Source organism: Aquila chrysaetos, chromosome 20 (assembly GCF_900496995.4).
Source record: "Aquila chrysaetos chrysaetos chromosome 20, bAquChr1.4, whole genome shotgun sequence".
NCBI lineage: Eukaryota > Metazoa > Chordata > Aves > Accipitriformes > Accipitridae > Aquila > Aquila chrysaetos.
Genome location: NC_044023.1, coordinates 5,343,135 through 5,364,473, shown reverse-complemented (window position 1 = coordinate 5,364,473; position 21,339 = coordinate 5,343,135). Strand labels below are relative to the sequence as shown.

General features: G+C 46.0%; 1 protein-coding gene across 4 annotated transcripts in view; it reads left to right on the top strand.

Moving 5' to 3' along the window:
- RAD54L2 (RAD54 like 2) overlaps positions 1-21,339 on the top strand; it is a 72,159-nt gene that overhangs the window by 35,977 nt on the left and 14,843 nt on the right. For 3 of the 4 annotated variants that reach the window (XM_030043871.2, XM_030043867.2, XM_030043868.2), the window contains 8 exons: positions 12,697-12,895; positions 14,336-14,475; positions 16,069-16,200; positions 17,000-17,232; positions 17,732-17,914; positions 18,190-18,323; positions 19,594-19,790; positions 20,318-20,660. In XM_030043871.2, coding sequence (XP_029899731.1) covers positions 12,697-12,895; positions 14,336-14,475; positions 16,069-16,200; positions 17,000-17,232; positions 17,732-17,914; positions 18,190-18,323; positions 19,594-19,790; positions 20,318-20,660 — 1,561 coding nt within the window. Of the gene's footprint in view, positions 1-82; positions 821-12,696; positions 12,896-14,335; positions 14,476-16,068; positions 16,201-16,999; positions 17,233-17,731; positions 17,915-18,189; positions 18,324-19,593; positions 19,791-20,317; positions 20,661-21,339 lie in introns of those variants that run through there. The other variant, XM_030043870.2, reaches the window with a different exon arrangement.

Sequence of the window (21,339 nt, the reverse complement as noted above, 5' to 3'; positions counted from 1 at the left end):
CTGGAGCCCGAATGGTTATGTAAGGATTTTTATTTTATTCTCAGTCTTGGTCTCTGCCACTAGTTGAACTGGATCACGGGCTGAGTGAATGGGATCCGACCCGATCTAAACGGCGTGCAGCTCTGCCGCTCGACAGGAGAGAAGGACCTCCCCCGTACACACCCACTCAGCCTCCCTGCTCCTCTTCTCTCTTTTAAAACTCTTTTCCCAGGCTTAACCGAGGTTGCTCCCGCTGCTCAGGAACACGTACCGAAGCCAAACCGACCGGGCAGCGCAGCTCCAGGCATCGGTCCCTGGTGGAGCAGCAGCTACCTCGGGCAGGGCTGTGTTGTTTGACTCCCCAAGCAGGGGAGAAGATAGTGACAATTTTTAGGCTGAACACGAGGCATATTTAACTAGTTATATAACAGTGACCCTGGTCCGTCTCAGCTGGGTGCAGGGAGGATATATGCGTACTGATTCCCGTCACACCGGCTGGGTGGATTCAAGCACTAGGAGCTATTTACCAAAGTTATTTTCAGAAACCTTAAGTGCAGGTTTCCCTGCCTGTACCCTGGACTGTTTTATCAGGAGGCATTTCCCACTTTCGAACTGAACAGCCAGTGAGAGTGGATTTAGTGCTTGCTGGGCTGCAGGCAGAGATAACGAGTTGTCGGGAGTGACTGGAAACTTTTGTCCTGAAGACCCCGAGACAAGAATAGCAGAAGGGGCTGAAAGCGTGCGGCCACATTGAGCGAGTGTTGGGGCAGTCACAGGCAGAGGTCTTGCCTCAGTGCACTGAGCAGCATGTTACTCTTGGATGAGTCTCAGCAGTTTCCAGGTAGGACACAGGTTGGTTTTTTGTGTTTTTTTTTCTTTGTCCCCCCGCCTTCTGTTTTCTGTTCCCTCTTGCTTTCCTGTTACAGACCATTCATTCTCCCTCCCCTGTGCAGGAGCATCCTGCTCAGTGGCTAGCAAAGTGCATCAGGAACGGAGACTCAGGGGCTCGGGTTTTAATTTGCTGCCTACCTGGCAGGGATGGAAATGGTTGAATTGTCAGAGTCTTGCAGTGCTTGTTGGTTTGATGGAGTGGATATGAGGAGGAAGCTCGTTCTTTCTTTGTGCTTTTAATTCTGAAGACTTTGGTGATAGGACATTCTGGGTCTGGCTGTTATTATTTCTGCTGCTGTTACATTGTAACGCTGCAAAAGTAATTTTTAGCAAGAGAGGAGGCAGCTGTTAACATCGGTATGATTTTATATCTAGTGTCCTCTTCCCCACCCCCTTCAACTTTTTGTGTATACTTTCCCCCAACATCCTACTCGATAAGACTTTTGAGAGCTTCTTTTGTCAGTGAAATATTTGGTTACTTGCTGACTGGGCAGCAGTGTGGGCACCAGGCAGAGCTGTTGATGCTTGCTGCAGATCCTCTAATTAGTGCCTAATAGACTAAGAGCTACTTGGCTATTTCCGCTGCCCCCCCCCCCATCAAATGGAAGATGGGGCTGCTGCTTAGTTTGCTTGCTAGTGGGAGGATGTTGTCTGGAGAAAAAACTTTGTTTGGATTTGAAGAACTTTCTAAATATGTAATTTAACTTGTTACTTTGAGGTCAGGTACTCGGGGATGCCAAGCTTCTTCCACGTTATTCACATGGCAAATACCTCCAAAGTTCATGCTATGAACTTAATAGGCTGGTCAAAAATGGTCCTGAGAAGTTCCAGCTCTGGGTTGCTGGTTTATTATAGGAGTCCAGTGCAGTGTGGTCTTCATGAGGAGTTTTTATAGAAATAAGCCATGCAGTATTTGTTGTCCATTAGTGGGAGGGGTGGATTCTAGCAAAAAAAAACCTTTTCCTGCTTTCTTATTTCTCTGGTTGTGGTGGCAGGACAAAGAAGCTAATTCTGGGAGAGTGTGAACTGAGAAGAGAAAGGAATTACGACACAAAATGAGTTTGGATAAATGAGGAATCTGGGTGATACAAGTGGCTTATGTAACTCAGTCTAGATAATAGGTATAAAAAGAGAAGACGGGAGGGGAAGATGCTTTTGGAAATGAGACTGTAGGTCATAGATGGAGGGAGAATGCAAGGTGAGAGGCCCTCCAAAAATTTTGGGTGGAAAGATATTTTGGGGTCACTCGTACAAATGTAAGAGAGAGGGAGAGTGCAAATGAGCTCTTCCTTGTACAGCATTGCTCATCAAGTTATAAATTCTGGGGCAAGGTTTATCACAGTCTGCTCTACCAGTGAGGAAATTATCTCTGTTTGAGGAAGCATATGTAACTGATCTAACGTGGTTGTGCTCTGGCTGGTGGATCCAGGAGGATCTCTGTCCCACTTTTCCGTAACTGCCTTGTCCCCAGAGAAGATGATAAAACTGCACAAGGTCACAGAGTGAGTCTGGGGCAGAACTGAGGCATCATGTTCTTCCCTGCCTTTGTGTTTCAGCTACTGATCAGTATTTCTTTTTCCCTCTGGTTTACATCGCTCTTTCTCAGTCTAGGTGCCTGAAAGCTTCTTTGGTGTGTTCAAAGTAGCAAGCGCTTGTATATGCAGTGCTGTGCTATCTGTTTATTATTTAAAAATGTTTCTGGAAAGTTAGAGAGGATTTTAGTTATTTTTATGGTAGCACCCACCAGCTAGTAAATCAAGGTTTGTTGCAGTACACTACCTATCCCCTGTTTGAAGAGGCAGCTGCCCTGCAAGAAAAATGTCTCTTATTTGAAGAGCCCTGTCTCTTCCCCATATACACACATACTTCTTTTTTTACCATAGAGGTAGCTGTAATTCTAGCAACCTTCTGAAGGAGCCAGTGCTTGTCTTTTTTCCAGGCTGTAATGGGCTGAGCTTTTGGGGTGTTACATTTTTTGGATGGGAGTGTCCTTGTGACATTGTGGCTTCAATTTGTGTGAGTCTAATTACCATGAACAACTTTGCTGCCCTTTTGTGAAACTCCTTTAGCAGCACACAAAGCAGCACCAATATTTTGAAAAGGAAAACTAGAAACAGATTGTTCTTTGAGTGATGGTGTTTCATCCTGGTCCTATTAGCTTTCTCCAGTGCTCTCGGTCACTTTTCTGGCTGCACTTGATGGCAGAAGTGCCAGTGGAATGCGGTGGCACACAGGCTCAAACTCAACAATTTGCATTTTTCTCCCAAATGATGCCTCCCTCATTAAACAGAGTCCTTAAAAACTCTTCTGAAATTACTTAAGAGACTGGAGCAGAAAAAGGGAATGCAGCTGAAGTTCTGTGCTTTGTTACAGTTCTAAAAAAATCCACAACTATGTTTTGGTTTTCCAAGTAGGAAATTATATTTAAGGAGAGGGAAGAGAGCCTGTTGGTTGGAGCATAGGACAGTGAGCCAGCAACTTGGGAGTTACTTAGCACTGATGCCTACCTGATTTCTTTGCCTTAGTTTCCTCCTCTGCATGATGAACAGGATGGTGTTTCACAGGTTATTGTGAGGACCCTGTCGTGCTTGTGAACTCCTTTGACACTGAACTAGAGTGCAAATGCCAGGTATTATAATTTTGAAATCTCTCCTCTCTTATACTGTTGCCATCATGAGCAACAACAAAGGAGCACTCAGATGCTGAAGGATGCTTTACACTGGGATTATTTCCCGTGCTGCTCTTTTAAATTAGGAGTTGAGTATCAGCTGTCTTCTCCCCCCTCCCTGTTATCAGGTCCTGAACAAAGCTATGGTGAGGGCTTGAGGCAGAGATTAAAGTTCAGCTTGTGCTTGTTGTTTGTTTGCCATTTTGGTGGCCTTGGAAGCGTGTGGCAGCAATAATCCCTTCTTTATTATTTCTTGCTGCTCTGAGGGTATCCTGGTGTAAAGCTAATACCACAACTCTCAGCTACCTAGTGTAAACTAATGCTTATGTAATCATTGCATAATGCAGAATGCTTGCTCCCCTACTCGTCCTCTTTTCTTAGTCCCTGAAATTTATCCCTAGAAGAGTCATGGTAGCAGCCAGCTGGATTCGCTGTGCTAAGAACATGTCAAGCCCCCATAGGCATCTATTTTCTGAAGTTGGGAGGGGAAATTTATCTTTGTTACCTAAATCAATATTTATCCACCTTAATGGAATAGAGCAGATTTTTTTTTTTTTTAAGTTTTGAACTATTGTGAAAATAAATAAGGTCTATTGTTAGATCTGGTTACTTGTGGTTTAGATCCCTATGGTAATTTTTGTAATTTGGCTGGAAAACTATGTTCTGGGTTACTAGTTAACTGGGATAACCAGAAAGGGGAGGTTTCAGTTCCCTCCTGCGCGCAGCTCGTTGAAAACTTCCCAGCACTTGAGGCTGAAACACTTCCTGACTCCAGTGCAGCGGTTTTATGTAACTCGGTTGCTCTCGCACACCCCCAGCTAAAGGACAAATGTAACCCATCCCTGCTTCACTCGCTACCTTCACGCGGGTGCGTTTCCTGGCTTTGTTTCCCGGTCTTGACTAATGCCCACAGTGTCAGTGCGGAGGTGGGGGGGGGTTTAGGTTTGAGGACTTTTATTGGGAGAAGTAATTTTGATTGTATATCTAGAAGAGGGATGCCAGGGAGCAGAATTCTGCCTTTTTGCAGTTCTTGCCATCTCAAAGCACTATGAAAATGTTTGATTTGAAATTTCAGAACCCTCCTTTGAGCGTATCACAGCTGGAAACGGGCACGAGATTGCCCAGCGCTCCGGAGTAACCATCAACCTTTCCTCCGTGGTGCCTGCGAGAGGGAGGGCAACCCGACGCGCACCCCTTCTGGGCTGCGTTCGGGGGGCTTGTGCAGGGATGGGAGCGAGGTCCCGGAGGGACTGGGCACAGCAGCCCCGGCGCGGGGCTGGCCGGAGCAGCTACCTGCCGCGCTCCGGTGGCGCGAGGTGCTGGCGGCTGCGAGCCCGTGCCATACAACGGTTATATAAGTGCTCTTTGGTGTTTATGTAACCCAGGTCTCGGCGTCCGCAGTGTTGAGGCCCGGCCAGAACAAGAGCTCTTGGGTATTTGGGGCCTGGTTCTGCTTGCATAATCCCAGGGTTAGAAGATATATTGCCTGTCACCAAAGTTGGCTGTTTGATGTTCCAGTTTGCCTCTCGGCACTTCTTGGCTGCTTCCTTTCCCTCTGGTTTTTGGGTGGTATCTTCCTTGCTCCTGCCCTTCAATTCTGCTGCCTTTTGTTCCTGAAGGGTTCCTTCAGGCCAGGAAGGGAGCTTTATTCTGCAGCATAACCTCATCAGTAACTGATATGCTGAAAGATCTCTAAAGGAAAAAAAAGAAAGGCAGTGCTGCCTTATAATTTATCTTTTAAAGTTTTCCATCGATTCGGACTTACTTCGGGCCCAAGAAGGAGGCTGGAGATGAGTTTGGCTTTTGTGTGTTCCTGGTCTGACTCCCTCCCCGTGCCCTGGCCCGCAGAGCCTGTGTTGGTGGTGTTTTCTTCAGAGCTCGTTTCAAGCTTCTCCCCTCCGTCCTCAGGTCCTGGGCTGGGGATGGAGGCAGCCTGCCATTTCTCACCAGCAATCTGCAGATTTCACGTAGGTGTCTTGAACTCACAGTGACTGATTGCTTTACAGATACCTAGAGAAATGAAAAATGTGTTACTCAGACTTCAAGCAGAGCTATTTGTTATACCAATATGACAGTCTCTGTGTCTGGTTGCGGTGACAAGTATGAACGACAGACCTGAGGTGGTTAACTCCTAGATAAATCAGCAATGGGAATGAAGATGTTAGAGCTGATGTACGTGCCATTTGACAGGCGAGGGGAGCTTCCCTTGAGAGCAGGCAAGCTCTGGGGCTGGGCAGGCTCAGCCCGAAAGATGCCTTTGTGTCTCGCAGCAGCGTGGCTGTGACTCAGCAGGACACCAACCATTGCAGCCAGCAGCAGAGCTGGGGTGAAAGCAATGGTGGAAATCGGTCATTCTTCTGATCAGTAGGCTGCGTTCAGCCGGAGTCGAGTGGGGACAGCATGCAGCGAGGGGCTGGGGGCTGCAGGTTCTGCTGCTTGAGGCACGCAGCGTGGCTGCCCTCTTGGCCGGGGTGCCGCACGCCTGGCCTGGGAGCTCCTCACGGCCGTGGCCCTAGTGAGGAGAGGACATCCGCGAGGGCCACCCAGACAAGCACAGGAGTACCCCACGCGTGCGAGAAACCACCGGTGTAGACAAAAGGCTGATCCCGGCTCGGTGCTGGCTCTCGTGTTGTCGGCGAGTGGGCGGCTGCTCGCGGCTGGAGAGGCCCGAGAGGTGCCTGGCACGCTGGGTCCCGGCGTGCTGGCGGGGAGCTCGGCCAAGCGGGTGCTGCGGCGCGGCCGGCGCGGGGGGGTAGGTGTGCCGGCTTATATAATGCTTACATAATTAGGGCTTTGTTAAGCAGTTGTGGCTGGGAGGGGCGTCCTGCCATCGAAGACTGAGCCCGATTATTTTCCGAGGAGAACAAAGTCTTGTTGCTAATTAGCTGCCCTGGTAGCGGCTGCAGGGGGTAGCCACGGCCCTGAGTCCCTGGAGGGGCTGTGTCCCCCTCTGTCCACCCTGTGGGGTGGCTTTCCTGGTGCTTGGGGAGGAAGGAACCAGGCGTTGATGTGTGTCAAGCCCTGGGAGGGGGGGGTTGTGGCTCTCCTGGATGTTGCAACAGGTAGGGCCTGGAGGAAGGGAGTCTGAGCTTCCCCCTTTCACCTACACCGTCCTTGAGGGGTTTCACAAGGAATTTCCTGCCTCCAGCCTTGGGGTGCTCAAGGATTTTTGTAATGCCGCCTCTATGGGAGGGTGCTCTGTGGAGACACCTCTCCTCCCTTCTTGCATCGCATTCACACAACAGCTGCACCTGTTGCATACAAAGAAAGAATATTCTGAAAATATTTAATTTATATTCCACAGCTGAATACAGGATGAGCTAGAGCACTCTGGCAGTTGCCAGCCTCTGAGGTGATTGCTGTGCTGCACTTAGAGAACTGCAGTTCTTCAGGTGCCGAGTACAGTTGAACTCTGGCATCACCTGCACACCTCTCCAGTGCCCGGTGCACTGGGAAAACATCACATAACCCCAGAGAATATCTTTGAGCCTGACAGTGCCTTTGCAGTCAGGCTTGCTCTGCAGAGTTGCTTCTCTAGCCTTTGGCACAGTTGTAGTTCAGTGTGTCAGTGACTGCGAGTGTTGCAGCTGGAGCTGTGCAATTAGTCTTTCTTGTGCTATCCCTCAGTGCTCCTCCCATTCTTGCTTTGACAGCTCAGTACCGGCTGTAGTAGTACTAGCTAGTACTAGCTAGTCTCTGACAAGCTATTGCCCGCAAACTGCATGGAAGTTCCCAGAATGCCTGCAATAATATTTAACTGCTCCTTGTTCTTTGTTCAGGACAAAAGAGAGCTCCTGTCGTGGTTTAACCCCAGCCAACAACCAAGCACCATGCAGCTGCTCACTCACTTCCCCCCACCCAGTGGAATGGGGGAGAGAATCGGGGGAAAAAAAACTCATGGGTTGAGTTAAGAACAGTTTAATAGGACAGAATGGAAGAAAATAATAATAATGACAATAATAACAATAAAAGAATTTGAATATACAAAACAAGTGATGTACAATGCAATTGCTCACCACTCACTGACCGATGCCCAGTTAGTTCCTGAGCCCCCAGGCCAACTCCCCCCAGTTTATATACTAGGCATGACATCCCATGGTATGGAATACCCCTTTGGCCAGTTTGGGTCAGCTGCCCTGGCTGTGTCACCTCCCATCTTCTTGTGCCCCTCCAGCCTTCTTGCTGGCTGGGCATGAGAAGCTGAAAAATCCTTGATTTAGTATAAACACTGCTTAGCAACAACTGAAAACATCAGTGTGTTATCAACATTCTTCTCATGCTAAATCCAAAACACAACACTATACCAGCTACTAGAAAGAAAATTAACTCTATCCCAGCTGAAACCAGGACAGGTCCCAAAGCAAGAATTAACTCCTTGCTGCTCTGCATGCAGCTACCTTCCTCACCACACATGCGCATCCCTGTCCTTGGGGTAGGAAATAATGCCCAAAGACGAAGCAAAATAGTGCTATTTGGTATCCTGAGTTTCCACAATGAAATGATTTTATAAATAAACAGGTGTCTGTTTTTTAGTGGTATGCCTTCCCAGGAATCATTGGCATTAACCCTGGCAGAGAAGTTGGCCTCCCAGGCAGAGGGTGTACCCCTAGCTAGCCATGTTAGCTAGCTAGTAACTGAGGAGGCAAGGAAGTAACCATCTTGCACAGTGTTTTGTCTACTGTGGGGTCTCTTGGACCTTCTTGTGCAGCAGCCTCAGGTAGGGGACCTTCTGGTCTTATCCTGAGTGCCAATTTCTGTACTCCTAGGAGTGTTGGACTGTTGCTAGAGCAGAGCTGTGAGTGTTTACTTGTGTGTGCACAGACACTTGGACTTACTGAGGTTTGCCTTGGAGTGGGGAGATTGGATGCAGCTATAACACTGTTTCTCACACACCTCGATGTCAGGAGAAGACTGCGTTAGTTACAGAAATCTCACACCTCAAAAAAATGTACCTGCTGCTTCACGACATTTCATAGCAACCTGAACCTCTTTGTAGAGCGGGCTGTATGTGTCGAGAGCAAGTCACTGCTAAATCAAAGATGCTAGAGAATATTCTCCAGGCTGTATCCCATGCTATTTTAAGGAAAGTTGGAGAGTATTCTGCAAGAAGGAAGTGATGAGGTGAGTTTAGTAAGCTTGGGTGCAATAGGAAGTGCCCAACTGTGGGACAAAACTTTTGCTATGTTATGCATCATGAGTCATACCTGTGTGCAGTGTTTAGGGGCGGCTCTGACAGTCACACCACATAGGGAGCATCTGAAGCAGAGTTATACAGAACAGTCACAACTCTTTTTCATTCCGGAGACTTCTAAACTGTAATACGCAAGTGTTGGGTGAGAAGCCAAACACTTCCCCCTGCTTGGATGTACAGCTGGGGGCGGTGATTGCTGCTGCTTACTGAGCAAAGACGACTGGCAACCCCTGGTCTGCAGCACAAACCAGAGCCGTGTTGTAATCAGGTCTATTGGGTCTTGACGGTGCAGGCACATTTAAACCTCTAAAGTGCATGAGAAAGGATAGTCGTGCCCCTCTTGGCATTCCGGGTGCCTTGCAGGACACAGTGCCTGGGTGTGTGCAGGTGTCTGTAACCAAGCACCAGTGGGAACTGCCTGGGGACCTCTCAGAGAGCTGTAACCCACCTGAAGGAGCAGCTGCTTGACAGGCTCACTGGCTGCATTGATGCTATCACCACTACCCTCAGGAAACCCTCTTTGTAGAGCTGGTGCCTCTTCTGGTGAGCACAGTGCAAAACATGCAGCAGAGCTGGTGCGAATCCAGTAGTTGGTGTTCCAGCTTATTCTCAGTGCCCACGGTGTGTAAGCATGGGATGGGTTTACATCTTCGTTGGCGACCACAGCTGACCCATGGCTGTCTTTTGCTGAGCAGACCTGGGCCTGCTCTTTCGCCCAGCTGCGCTTGGGCATATGTGGCTGATCGCGCTGTGCAGGGCTGTGCTGGGTTGTTACCTGTGGGCTGGTGGCAATGCTTTTCTCATTGAAGCAACGTGGATTAACTACCCAGGTCTTCCTAGAGTGCGCTAACAGCTTAAGCATGATCAGGCAGTTATCAACATGCAAATATGGCTGATGAATTTTTGTATTGTGTAAAAAGCTACTTGTATAGCCATGTCAGAGTAGCATGTTGAGCTCCTGTTACAAAACCATAATTGCATTTCTGTTGTAGATGTAGGCTTGGCAAAATTGGGGCAGGAATTATTCCATTGATCACCTGATGGGACCTGTTCAACAAGGCCGTTCCCACAGTCCTTCCAACTCAAAGACTAAACCTGTTCTTGTACAAAATGGGTTTTTGTGTGTGTAGTTATTGTTTCTCAATGTGTTTCTGTCCCAGTGTGGGTCCCAGTTGCACAGCTTGGAGCTCACCATGCTGGAGCGCAGCCACATGGCTGCAGTGGGGAGCCTCGCTTTTCATATGCGGTAAGATTTAGGCTGTCTCCACAATCAGGAGTTTAATACAAAACAGCAACAAAACAATTCCTGCTAATAACTGGCAGCTCATGTCACAGGTGTGGTGGGAGCTGTTGCATGGTTAGACTTGTGATTTTATCATTGTGTTAGTTAAGCTTTGTGAAAAGCAGCTTTATTCATTGTAGTGGCAAGGGCAGGACCAGCCTCGGGAAGCCGGCTGTCCTCTGAATGCCACTGCAGCTGAATCAGTGTGATGTTTGGTACTGTCGCTAGTGTGGAAGAGATCTCAGTGTCTAGATGCGTATGTGTCAGGAATGTGGGCTGAGGCACAGATTGTGTTCCTCACCTCAGAACTTGTATTGGCAGGACAAACACCAGCCTGAGCAGACATGGCTGTCACGGATGAGGGCCTGTACTCAGTGCAGGACCAAATTTATCACCAGATTTTGGGCTTCAGGCTCCTGGTCAGTTGAGAATTATATTGTAAAAAAAGCCTGTCTGATCCAGCTGTGTGTAGGTTTCACCAGGGCTTGTATTACATACGATTAAGAAAGAAAAGGTAAAATGCAGAGGTGGAATGAGTCTACATAGGGATAGCACAACGAATACGAAAACATATAGAGGAGACACTTAATGGCCTCAACTTGGGACTGCTGAGCCTTTGGATTTTGTTAGCATCACCCTCGTCCTGAAGGCACCCTTTCCCAGCACAGTGCGGGTGGCAGAGTCGCTGCCAAAGGAGGTGATGCGGGTAATTGCTGGGGTGTGGGGAGAGAAGTGCTTCCTCTTCCAAACAAGCTTGACTTTGTGCTCTCTGGTGCCTTGTCAAGGTCCCCTGGGCCCGGGGTGAGATGGCAGCAGTGTAACCATGGCACTGTTTGGTCTCCGGGATAGTCACTGCTTTAATGACTCATCCCGGAGCATGTGATCACGTGTGCAGCCTCCCCGCTTCCCTTTGCCCTATTTCATCCAATCTTTTGATCTAGTTATATAACCAGGAGTCGAGAGGGGTGGGGGGAAGGAAACAGTGCTGAAGAACTGCAGGTGATGTGACTAAAATGTGTCTGTAGCTCAAATAGCAGAGCTGTTGTCTGGGAAGCCTGGGAAACTGGGTTTATTCCCAGCACAGTTCTCTGTCTGCAAGTGAATGTGATGCATGATATCTGTGCTTGTAAGTTTAAGGAGGCGTGGTGGGAGGACGGGGCACCAGGACCTTGGCTGTGGTAGGATAACTACCATGATTGTAGCAGCGAAACCCTTTCCTTTTATCTTTACATGCAACATAACTCTTTCTTGCATTCATCATGAGATCCATTTCATCCCGTAAGTTGTGGATACCTGTTTTTCCAGTACGTGTAGGACTGGCTGGCACTGATGTTCACTGAAGTGTTTGGGCTGCTGCTGGTATTGGTCCATGGTGGGGTGAGCCCTGAAGTCCTGAATGGATTCTGACATAGACTTTGAGCAAATGCTGGGGCAGGTCTGATGGGATGTCTGGAGAGGAAGCTTGCAAAGTTGGTGCTTTAGTGTGAATCTAGTTCTTGTCATCTTGAATTTAAGATGTGATGCTGGTGGTAAGGTTAATTTAATAGGCATATTAACGTGGCAGCTGTAGAGGTGCCTATACATGCAACGTGCTGTACTGAAGCATCCTTCATTTAAGCTCCCAGCTTTTTGAGAAGGGATGCTCTTTGTTTTCAGGTCCCATGGAGTCACAATGTGATGCTTGTTGGTTCTGTGTTACTTCATCTGCCACATTCTTCTGCGCTGATGTCTTCTTTCCTTCAAAGTTCTGTCCAAGTGTCACTTCAGTTCAGTCATTAGCTCAGATACACAGTATAAGCAAGAAAGCTGATTATGAGATGAGGTTCAGGGTATCTCTTTGACTGACACAAGGGGACAAGATGCTTCAAAGAAGCTATTACAAGGCTTGTCAGAAACAGTTTACTTCTAGGGAAGCTTTTGAACAGAAACATTTCCTTTCTGTGCTCTGCAACCATTAGCTTGGTCACTGGCAGCCTGTTGAAGAGCGAAATGTCACATAGAACAAGGTGTCATTTCACATAATGCTTTAAGACTGAAATCAGCCACTAATGGAAGTCTGAAAATAGGAGAATGCAGAGAAAAAGGAATGCGTGTGATTTATAATATAGAAAGAATATTGCCACGTACCATTTAAATGGTGAGAGTGGAGCCTGGTGATAAAACCACTGAGCTGCCTGCTAAGCCATGGCCCAGTGCTTGAACCAGATAACCTCTCACATGGTATGTTCTGTTAACTTGGAAGGTGGTTACAGAGGTGTCGTAGAAATGGAAATTTCTGCCCTACTTGAATGCTGTGAAACAAAGAAAAAGAGATTTGAGTTCCTTGTTTTAATCAGAGCTCATCGGGCCCCTGTAGGAAAACAGGCCCTTAGGGGCAGCAAGTGCTCTACATGGACTGAAATAATTTTGCCTTGTTTTCTTGTCAGGATACTTTTGGGCTGTGTTGAGTGGTGTTAGTCTTGGCTTTCACTGGGAACAGACCCTTCACTGTAAAACTTTTTAATACTCTTTGAGTGGCTGTCAGAAAGGACCCCAGTTTTGACCCTCAGAGAAACATGCTTGCAAACGCGTGAGAACAGGGATTGTTGGTTCCCATTCAGCTCAAATCCTGATGAATGCTCATGTAAAAGCCAGCTGCCAGCCTGGCAGAATTGTTCTCATGTCATTACCTCCTTGTCTTTTCAGACCAACCCCAGGAAGCTGTGTTCAGCGGTGACCATGTTGAACATGCAGAGGATGGAGAATGGCAGCGCTCTACTTCAACTACCTCATCTCAGAGTGAGCGGGCAGAGCGACTTTTGCAGAACCAGCACAAGAGCCTGGCCTCTGAGGACACCAAAAAGAAGAGGGCTCAGAAACCGTCTCACATGCGGAGGAACATAAGGTAAGCAGCAGCTTACAGGACAGAAGAAGCTAGGGTCCTGTATAGCCTTTGGGTAAAAATGGAATCTCTGGACTTTGCTTTTGAGCTACATTTTGCCACTGCTGGCAAACCAGATGGCTTTTCATTTCCAAAACCCTAGGATTTCACCAGTGGGAGTAGTATGATCTCAGACTGGAGTGCTGCATGTGGGTGCAGACTTGTTTGGTATTTCAGAAGAGTGAATATTTGGTTATGGAATATCTTGAAAAAATTATGTATTTGCTGCTGGCTTTTAAGAAATGTAATTGAAAAACAGTGCCACCATTAAGTAAACATCCAGTTTCAGATATCTGCTGATGAGGATCCTGTTGCAAACAGCCTAAAATATAGTCCTTCCCTCTACTATCCTGGGTACTTGTTGGCAGGAATGCTGATGCTGTGACTGGTGACTGAAACGTTGGAAATCAATTTCACCTGAATTTTATAAAGCAGTATTGCTTGATTGTGTAAGTCAGCACATATATTCTGGGGCAAGTTATGACGTGGTAATTCACTGTGAAATTTTGTTCAAGGGCATCTAAAATGCTCAGAGGAGTCATAATGGAGCAGGAACTCCTGTGGCAGCAAGTGGCTCTTTTGCCCTGTGTGTAACATGCTGGTGGTCCTTGGTTCCTATTTAAGCTTATGCAGATTGATTTACTTAAAGCTGAAGGAATGAGCATTGAGTAGGCCTTGGAAACTGAGACCTCATTAGGATGGAGGAGATGTCCCTGCAGTGTGGAGTTGGGTGGATTTAAAGGCTAGTTTGAGGGAGCTAAAGTTTACCACTGCTTGTACTGTACCTCTCCTCTGGCAAAAGAGCATTCATTTCCAGGGCTGCACATGTGAAACTGAAGAGGGGGGAAAGCAACTTTTGGAAGTAATGAAAATTACCCATACAGGTAAGGTGCTTTGAGAGCATCCTTTGAAACAATTGCTAAAGCCATTAGAGGTTCTAGTTCCTGAAAATGCTATGTCAGAGGAGAATCAGGGTGATGACTTTCTGTGGGCGAATTGATGCCTTTTCTTCCCATATGTCTTCTTCGCATGACTTTGTGCATTTCTGTTTATAAACTGCATAGTAATAAATAACATCCTTTCAGATAGAAGAACTAGTCTATGATAACCTAGTTTAAGTATATACTTACCCACTCACATTTTTCCTCCTTTCATTATTTTGCTTCTGTCAAACCTTTGTCTTTTCCTTGACTAATAGTAGTGTTACCTGTAGTTGGGAAACACAGTCTTGAAATAGCTGTAGAATTTGTCTATAGCTTTTGGCGATGATGTTCCTAGTCAGTGTAGCTGACAGACTACCTGGAGCTTGTCAGTCATCTTTTGAGCCAGGTGTACAGCCATTCAAGTTTTTGGAAGAAATTGTTTGAGTGTAACCAAATCATGCTTCTCTGCTCCTGTGTTCAGAAAGCTGTTGCGTGAGGACCAACTGGAAGCCGTGACAAAAGCAGCCCAGCAGGAAGAGTTGGAGAGAAGGAAACGGCTAGAGCAGCAGCGGAAGGATTATCCAGCCACTATACCAACTGTACCCCTAGAGTTTCTTCCTGGTAAGCAGCAGGAGATGCCACCTGAAGCAAGATTTTTTTAAGGATAGAAGCTGAATGAAGAAGAATGTAGTGCTATGCTTGTCCGTGATAGGACAAGGGGTAATGGTTTTAAACTAAGAGAGGGTAGATTCAGACTGGACACAAGGAAGAAATTTTTTACAATGAGGGTGGTGAAACAATGGAACAGGTTGCCTGGAGAGGTTGTAGATGCCCCATCCCTGAAAACATTCAAGGTCAGGTTGGATGGGGCTTTCAGCAACCTGATCTAGTTGAAGATGTCACTGCTTATGGCAGGGGGGTTGGACTGGATAACCTTTAAAGGTCCCTTCCAACCCAAACTATTCTATGATTCTATGCTGCACTTGGACTTTCAAGTGTAAACTCTTGAAACGGCTGTTCCAAACCACTTGTCGGTTCAGTGTAGTCAGTTCCACTTCTGAGCTAGTTCTGAATCAAGATGCTGTGGCTGCATGGTGAAAGGTGGCAAGTAACTTTTGTGGAAGATATTTTGACAAGTCAATTGTGTGTAAGCGGGATGCTGGAACAGGTCTCTCTTGTCTTTCCAACTGGTATGGAAGCTTAAACCAACAGACTTGACAGAAATACTGTGTCCTTTGTCCAGATCATATTTCTACTGTGAATGATCTAGTAATGCATGGGTCTGGTAATAAGGATAGTGGAACAACAGACTGGGTGCACATATGTTCATGATGTAACCTTGTCCTGTCTTGCATGTTTCAGCAAGCAGTGAAATAGCAGGCAGTATAAATGGTTAAGCATCACCCTTGTCTTCCAGTGAATATGTCATCTTGCATTCTAACCTGATCATTTCAGTGATCTAGTTTATGGCACAGCCTCTCAGACTGGTGTAAAGGGCAGAGAAGTACAGTTGGAAGTTGTGTCGGGGCAAGGAGTTCTTGAGTTGACTTTACCTCTTGAGAAAATATATATTCTCCCTTAAGTGCAAGTGTTCAAAACATTTTTGCATAGAGGGAAAGGAATAAGAGCTATTTAAAACACTTGTTGCAGAGTAGGTTGCAGCCCCAGAAGAACATCATTGCTTGCTGAGTCATTGCAGTGGTGCTTATTTGGCCCTGTTAGCTATCCTCTCTCCCCCCCCATGGCAGTACTTAAACATACAAACAAATGGTCTTGATCAGCAAAAGTTGTTTATGGTATGTGGGATGTAATTATTACAGTGTCCCTACTGACAAAGGGCAGTTATCATCCCTTTAGCAGTTGGTACTTTCTCTGCTGGTTGAAAACCAGCTTTTACTTCCGAGACCCCCCTCCAAAAAAAAAGAATAAATTAAAAAAGGGACTTCAGCATGTTGCATGGTCAGTGTGCCCCAGCCAGCACATGCAATACAGAGGGTGCAATGGGCTATTGTTTCGGCATATTGAGAAAGGAGGAGATTGTGACCCAGGAAGCTGAGTCATAGCAGTATTGTAGACAGTGAGAGTGTGTTATGGAAAATTCCAGACCTAAGTTATTGGAGCAAAAGTGGAAGGAAATACTGTCTGGTTTCCGAACAGTTTTGTCTCCTTCCCCATTATTATGAATTACTTATTGTTTGTAATTTATGTTTGTAGAGGACATCGTTTTCAGAACAGCAGAGGCTACTCAGCTCCCCCCTCAGGTCCTGGCTGAGGAAGTGATTTGCCTAGATAGTACCAGCAGTGGCAGTGAAGATGATGCTAAAGGAAAAAATAGCATTAAAGATGGTAAGTGACCAATTGCTTCAGCCTGGTCTTCTCACAATATGCTGTTTATTTAGCCACAAGTCTCCTGTTTTCATCTAGTCAGATGCTCCAGTAGTGAATCACTTCAGATTTTTGTAAGCCTATTGGTTTCCAAATATATGGCCACTTCTGGCCTTTGACTCCTAAACTGACATTTAAAAAATGGCCTATCAGGCACTTTTGAGAACTTGTGTTTATTTCTGCTTTATAAACGCACTTAATTTTGCTTGGTGCTCTGCTGAAGAATGCTTACATGAGATGTGGTGTCATCTGCTGTGTATAAAATGAGCATCTAAGTATTCTGATCTGCAACTGAAAGTGGTTTTTGTGTCCCTTGTCCCAAATGGATCTAACCTGACTCCTTTATACCACTCCAGTTGAGTACTTCAGCCTGATTTCCTTGGTGGTCCTTAGACATTGTATCAACAGTTAAAATACATATCTGGGTTTGGGAATTAAGAGGACATAGGGAGGAGAACGTAAAACACAGAAACTGTCTCATGTTCTGTTTGGAAGCCCAAATTAGTGTTCTCTGAAACATGGGGAAACTCAGGGAAACTCATGCTTTTATAAGCTGCTCTGGGGGGCCTGATGTGTGCCTGGATTGTGCCTGCTTGTTCAGAATAGGTCATTAGGCCAGTGTGGAATTGCAAAAGGTGGTAGCCTTGTTTTCCTGATACTGTTTTTTTGGTTGTTTTTTTTTTTTTTTTTAAATGCATAATAAACCTTGATGTGAAGTTAACTTTTGCCCTTATTCTCTCCTGTTTTGATTACTTTACAGAAGTGATTGAGCTGAGTTCAGGAGAGGATGATGCCCTCCAAATTGTGGACAGCAGTGACTCTGGCAATGAAGGGGAGGAGGATGGCAGTGAAGAGAGCAGTGGCTCTCATGTGAATGATGCCTTAAATAAGTCAGATGCTCTGGGGCAAGTCATTGTCAACATCAATCATCCACCAAACGAGGAGGACATTTTCCTGGCTCCCCAGCTTGCACATGCAGTAAAACCTCATCAGGTAGGCTTTGTTATCCTTGAAAATGCAATCAATTCAGGCAAGCCTGCCTTGTAATCTCAGCAGAACTTCTTTGGTGAGCTCTGTGACCAGCCTGGCTGTGGTGGTGGTGGCTGTTGTGGACAGTCAAATGGTAAGGACAAATTAAAGGAAGGCCAGGGCTATCTGTTACTTCAGCTATTGTTATCATCAGACCTTTGTATATTTAAATGAACATTTTAAAAATAAAATTATACTTATAAACAAACTAATTGACCCCAATTCAAATTCTCTGGCTACAAATGAATTTTGATTTATTGTTACATTCTCAGGAAGTTTCATGAGTATCTAAGAATACTGACTTCCTGAGCCTTCCCTAGATTAGAGTACTGTAGTGAACTTGAAACATCCCCTTTATATTTTCATGGTTTATGCAATCTTACTGTGCTTGCCACTCTGTAAATACACACTGATCTTGTTTTTTTCTCCACCATTCTAATACCTTATCTACTTTTCTGTCTAGATTGGTGGGATCCGATTCCTGTATGACAACTTGGTCGAGTCCTTGGAGAGATTTAAAACCAGCAGTGGGTTTGGGTGTATTTTAGCACATAGCATGGGCCTGGGCAAGACCATACAGGTCATCTCTTTCTTGGATGTACTTTTTCGGCACACGGAGGCAAAGACTGTTCTTGCCATTGTACCTGTAAGTAGTCACATGAAGGGCTGGCTGAGGGGCTTCCTTGCACTGCTTCTTTCTTTGGGTAGAGAATATTGATTAGTGTCCTGCCTCACATCAAGCTCTATCATACCCTTGCTGCTCTTCTCCCTCTTTCGTTCCCTGTGTCCCTGAGTTTGCCTGCTGCGGTCTGCTCCTTCTCTCTGGGCACAGCTGGGTGTCATTTCCTATTCTCATTTTTGCTCTTAAAATCCTGAGTGACTCAACTAGGTTCTTAATCCTTCCATGGCTAACTTTTTCAGGTGAATACGCTCCAAAACTGGCTAGCAGAATTCAACATGTGGCTCCCAGCACCTGAAAACCTTCCTGCTGATTATAACTCCAAAGAGGTCCAGCCCCGCACCTTCAAAGTCCACATCCTGAATGATGAACACAAGTAGGTGTCAGTAAAAGCCTTTTGAGTTCTTGGACTGCATCTTATGGAACTGTTTTCAGAATTGCTGTTGCAGACTGTTTAGTATGGGCTAATTCTGTGCCCTCGACTCCCAGATCTTTCCCACTCTGCATTTGTTGCAGATGCTGTCTTAAGGGGAGGATTTGGGTACCTGTGAGAGATTTACTGTCTCTTTCATTAAATATTTATATCTTGTACTTCTTTCTTACACTGCTAACAGGCCTTTTGGTTCTTCCATAGCTACTTCTGCAGAGAGGAGCAGAAGTGCTATGGCTTGTTTCTGGTGGTACACTGCTAGTCCTGTCAGAGTCCTGGGATTCCTGAGGCATATGCCCCCTATACCACGTCTCTCATATTTTAAATATGGCTTGGTTTTTTTTCCTGAGATTTTTCACACACTTAGGGATTCCTCTACCTGACACTGTGACTTTTTGTGAATTGTGTTGTCCTTGAGGGATTCTGGCAAGTTATACAAAACCTCCTTCTCCAGAAAGGAGAGATCAGTGATCGCAGTTACAGCGTGGCGTGGAGTGTATTCTTGGCTCGTGGATCTCTGCTTCTTTCTGGGTCATTTTTCTTGCACGGATCAGGACAGCGTAGTGATCCTAGGGAACTCTCAGTTCACCACCTGTGTTCATACGCATATCTGTTGAGATCTTCACCTTCTGGGTGGAACATACTTTGAATCTGATGATGCTACTCCAGTCATGTGTTTACTATTGGTTGGGATCTAGTGTGCTCTGGGAGGATTGAGTGAGGACAACGTCTTGATCTGAACCAATACTGAGCAGGCTAGCAGGGCAGGAATAATTGAGGGACATTAGCACTGGAAGAGACAACAATAAGGGATAAATGACTAGATGATTACAACCACGTACGTTAGCAGCTCATTCTGAAAATGGTTTTTGCAGAGGCAGTATCCTCAACAACTCTTTAAAAAGGATGCTCTCAAGTTTGATATGCTTTTGTACATTACAAACTTCTACAGCTCAGTTCCTGTAAGGATTTGTCATTCTCAAGCCTGCTACCAATGGCACCTAAAAGGCTTTTTTCTTTTCCTCTGTACCAGATTGTTTCCTAAAGCAATTTCATTATATTCCTCTCTCTGGTTTGATGCAAAAAAGTGCTTTAATTAATGGAACGGGTCTTTTTTCTCAGCAGACTCCAATCCAGTGGTTCAAAGAGAAACTGGAGAGAAAGCTTACAGTTTATTTGGTTGGTTGGTTGGTTTGTTTGTCTGTTTGTTTTGCAGGACAACAGCTGCGCGTGCAAAGGTGGTGAATGACTGGGTCATAGAAGGTGGTGTGCTGCTTATGGGATATGAAATGTACCGTCTCCTCTCACTGAAGAAGTCCTTTGCCACTGGCAGGAAGAAGAAAACAAAGAAACAAACTGGCCCTGTCATTATTGACTTGGATGAGGAAGACCGGCAGCAAGAGCTTCTGAAAGGTGTGAGGCCAGTCCTAGAGAGAGAGAGCGTGATCCTGTTGTCTAGCTGGCTATCAACTCTGGCAGCACAGGGAAACAACCTGTAACTTGCTTTTAGCATCCCTGACATGATCAAACTTTGCTGGGCAGAATTGTGTCTTTGGAGACAGAAGGTTGTTGAGCTTTGGTTGAGTCTTTCATTTCTTGCAATAGCTGCAAGTAAGCATAGAATTCAGTACACTGAACTTGGGGATTTGTCTGTGTGAGATTTGCCAGTCTGATCTGATGCAAGACACCCAACTTGATGCAATGCAGGTCATTGAGCAGAAATCAAGGGACAGTCATGTCTGGTCATTACCACATTATGCTAAATCGGAGCTAGTGTCTAGTCACATTTTATTTCCTGAATCAGCCTTGCTCTCTGCCACCCATGAATACTGCTTTTTGTCTTTCAGAACTACCCCTCTTTTTGTGAAGTTGGTGACCATATAAAACCAGAACTTTGTCTTATTCATCTCTAACTAACACTTAATGTTCCTTGTCCTCAGGGATTGAGAAAGCTTTGTCTCGCCCTGGGCCAGATGTGGTTATTTGTGATGAGGGACACCGGATAAAGAACTGCCATGCCAGCACTTCGCAGGCCCTGAAGAACATCCGCTCCCGCCGGCGGGTGGTGCTGACTGGCTACCCCCTCCAGAACAACCTCATTGAGTATTGGTGCATGGTAGACTTTGTCCGACCTGACTTTCTAGGCTCACGGCAGGAATTCAGCAACATGTTTGAGCGCCCTATCCTGAATGGGCAGTGTATTGACAGCACCCCTCAAGATGTCCGTCTCATGAGGTATCGCAGTCATGTCCTGCATAGCCTGTTGGAAGGCTTTGTGCAGCGGTGAGTCCACAAGGAGTTCTTAACGGTGTAGTCTATGCAAACAGCTCCTTCATCCCAAATTAACCTGCTTGTTTGCTGAGTTTATGCAGTAGAACTAATCTTGCTGCCTTACAGAATCATAGAATCATTTAGAACTAATCTTGCTGCCTTACAGAATCATAGAATCATTTACGTTGGAAAAGACCCTTAAGATCATCGAGTCCAGCCGTTAACCTAACACTACCAAGTCTACCACTAAACCATGTCCCTAAGTGCCACATCTACACATCTTTTAAATACCTCCAGGGATGGTGACTCAACCACCTCCCTGGATAGTCTGTTCCAATGTTTGACAACCTTTTTGGTGAAGAAATTTTTCCTCATATCCAATCTAAACCTCCCCTGGCGCAACTAGAGGCTGTTTCCTCTTGTCCTGGGAAAAGAGAACACCATCCTTTCAGGTAGTTGTGAAGAGCAATAAGGTCTCCCCTCAGCCTTTTCTCCAGACTGAACAGCCCCAGTTCCTTCAGCTGCTCCTCACAGGACCTGTGCTCTAGAACTTTCACCAGCTTCGTTGCTCTTCTTTGGATGTGCTCCAGTACCTCAATGTCTGTCTTGTAGTGAGGGGCCCAAAACCAAACACAGTATTTGAGGTACAGCCTCAGCAGTGCCAAGTACAGGGGGACAATCACTTCCCTAG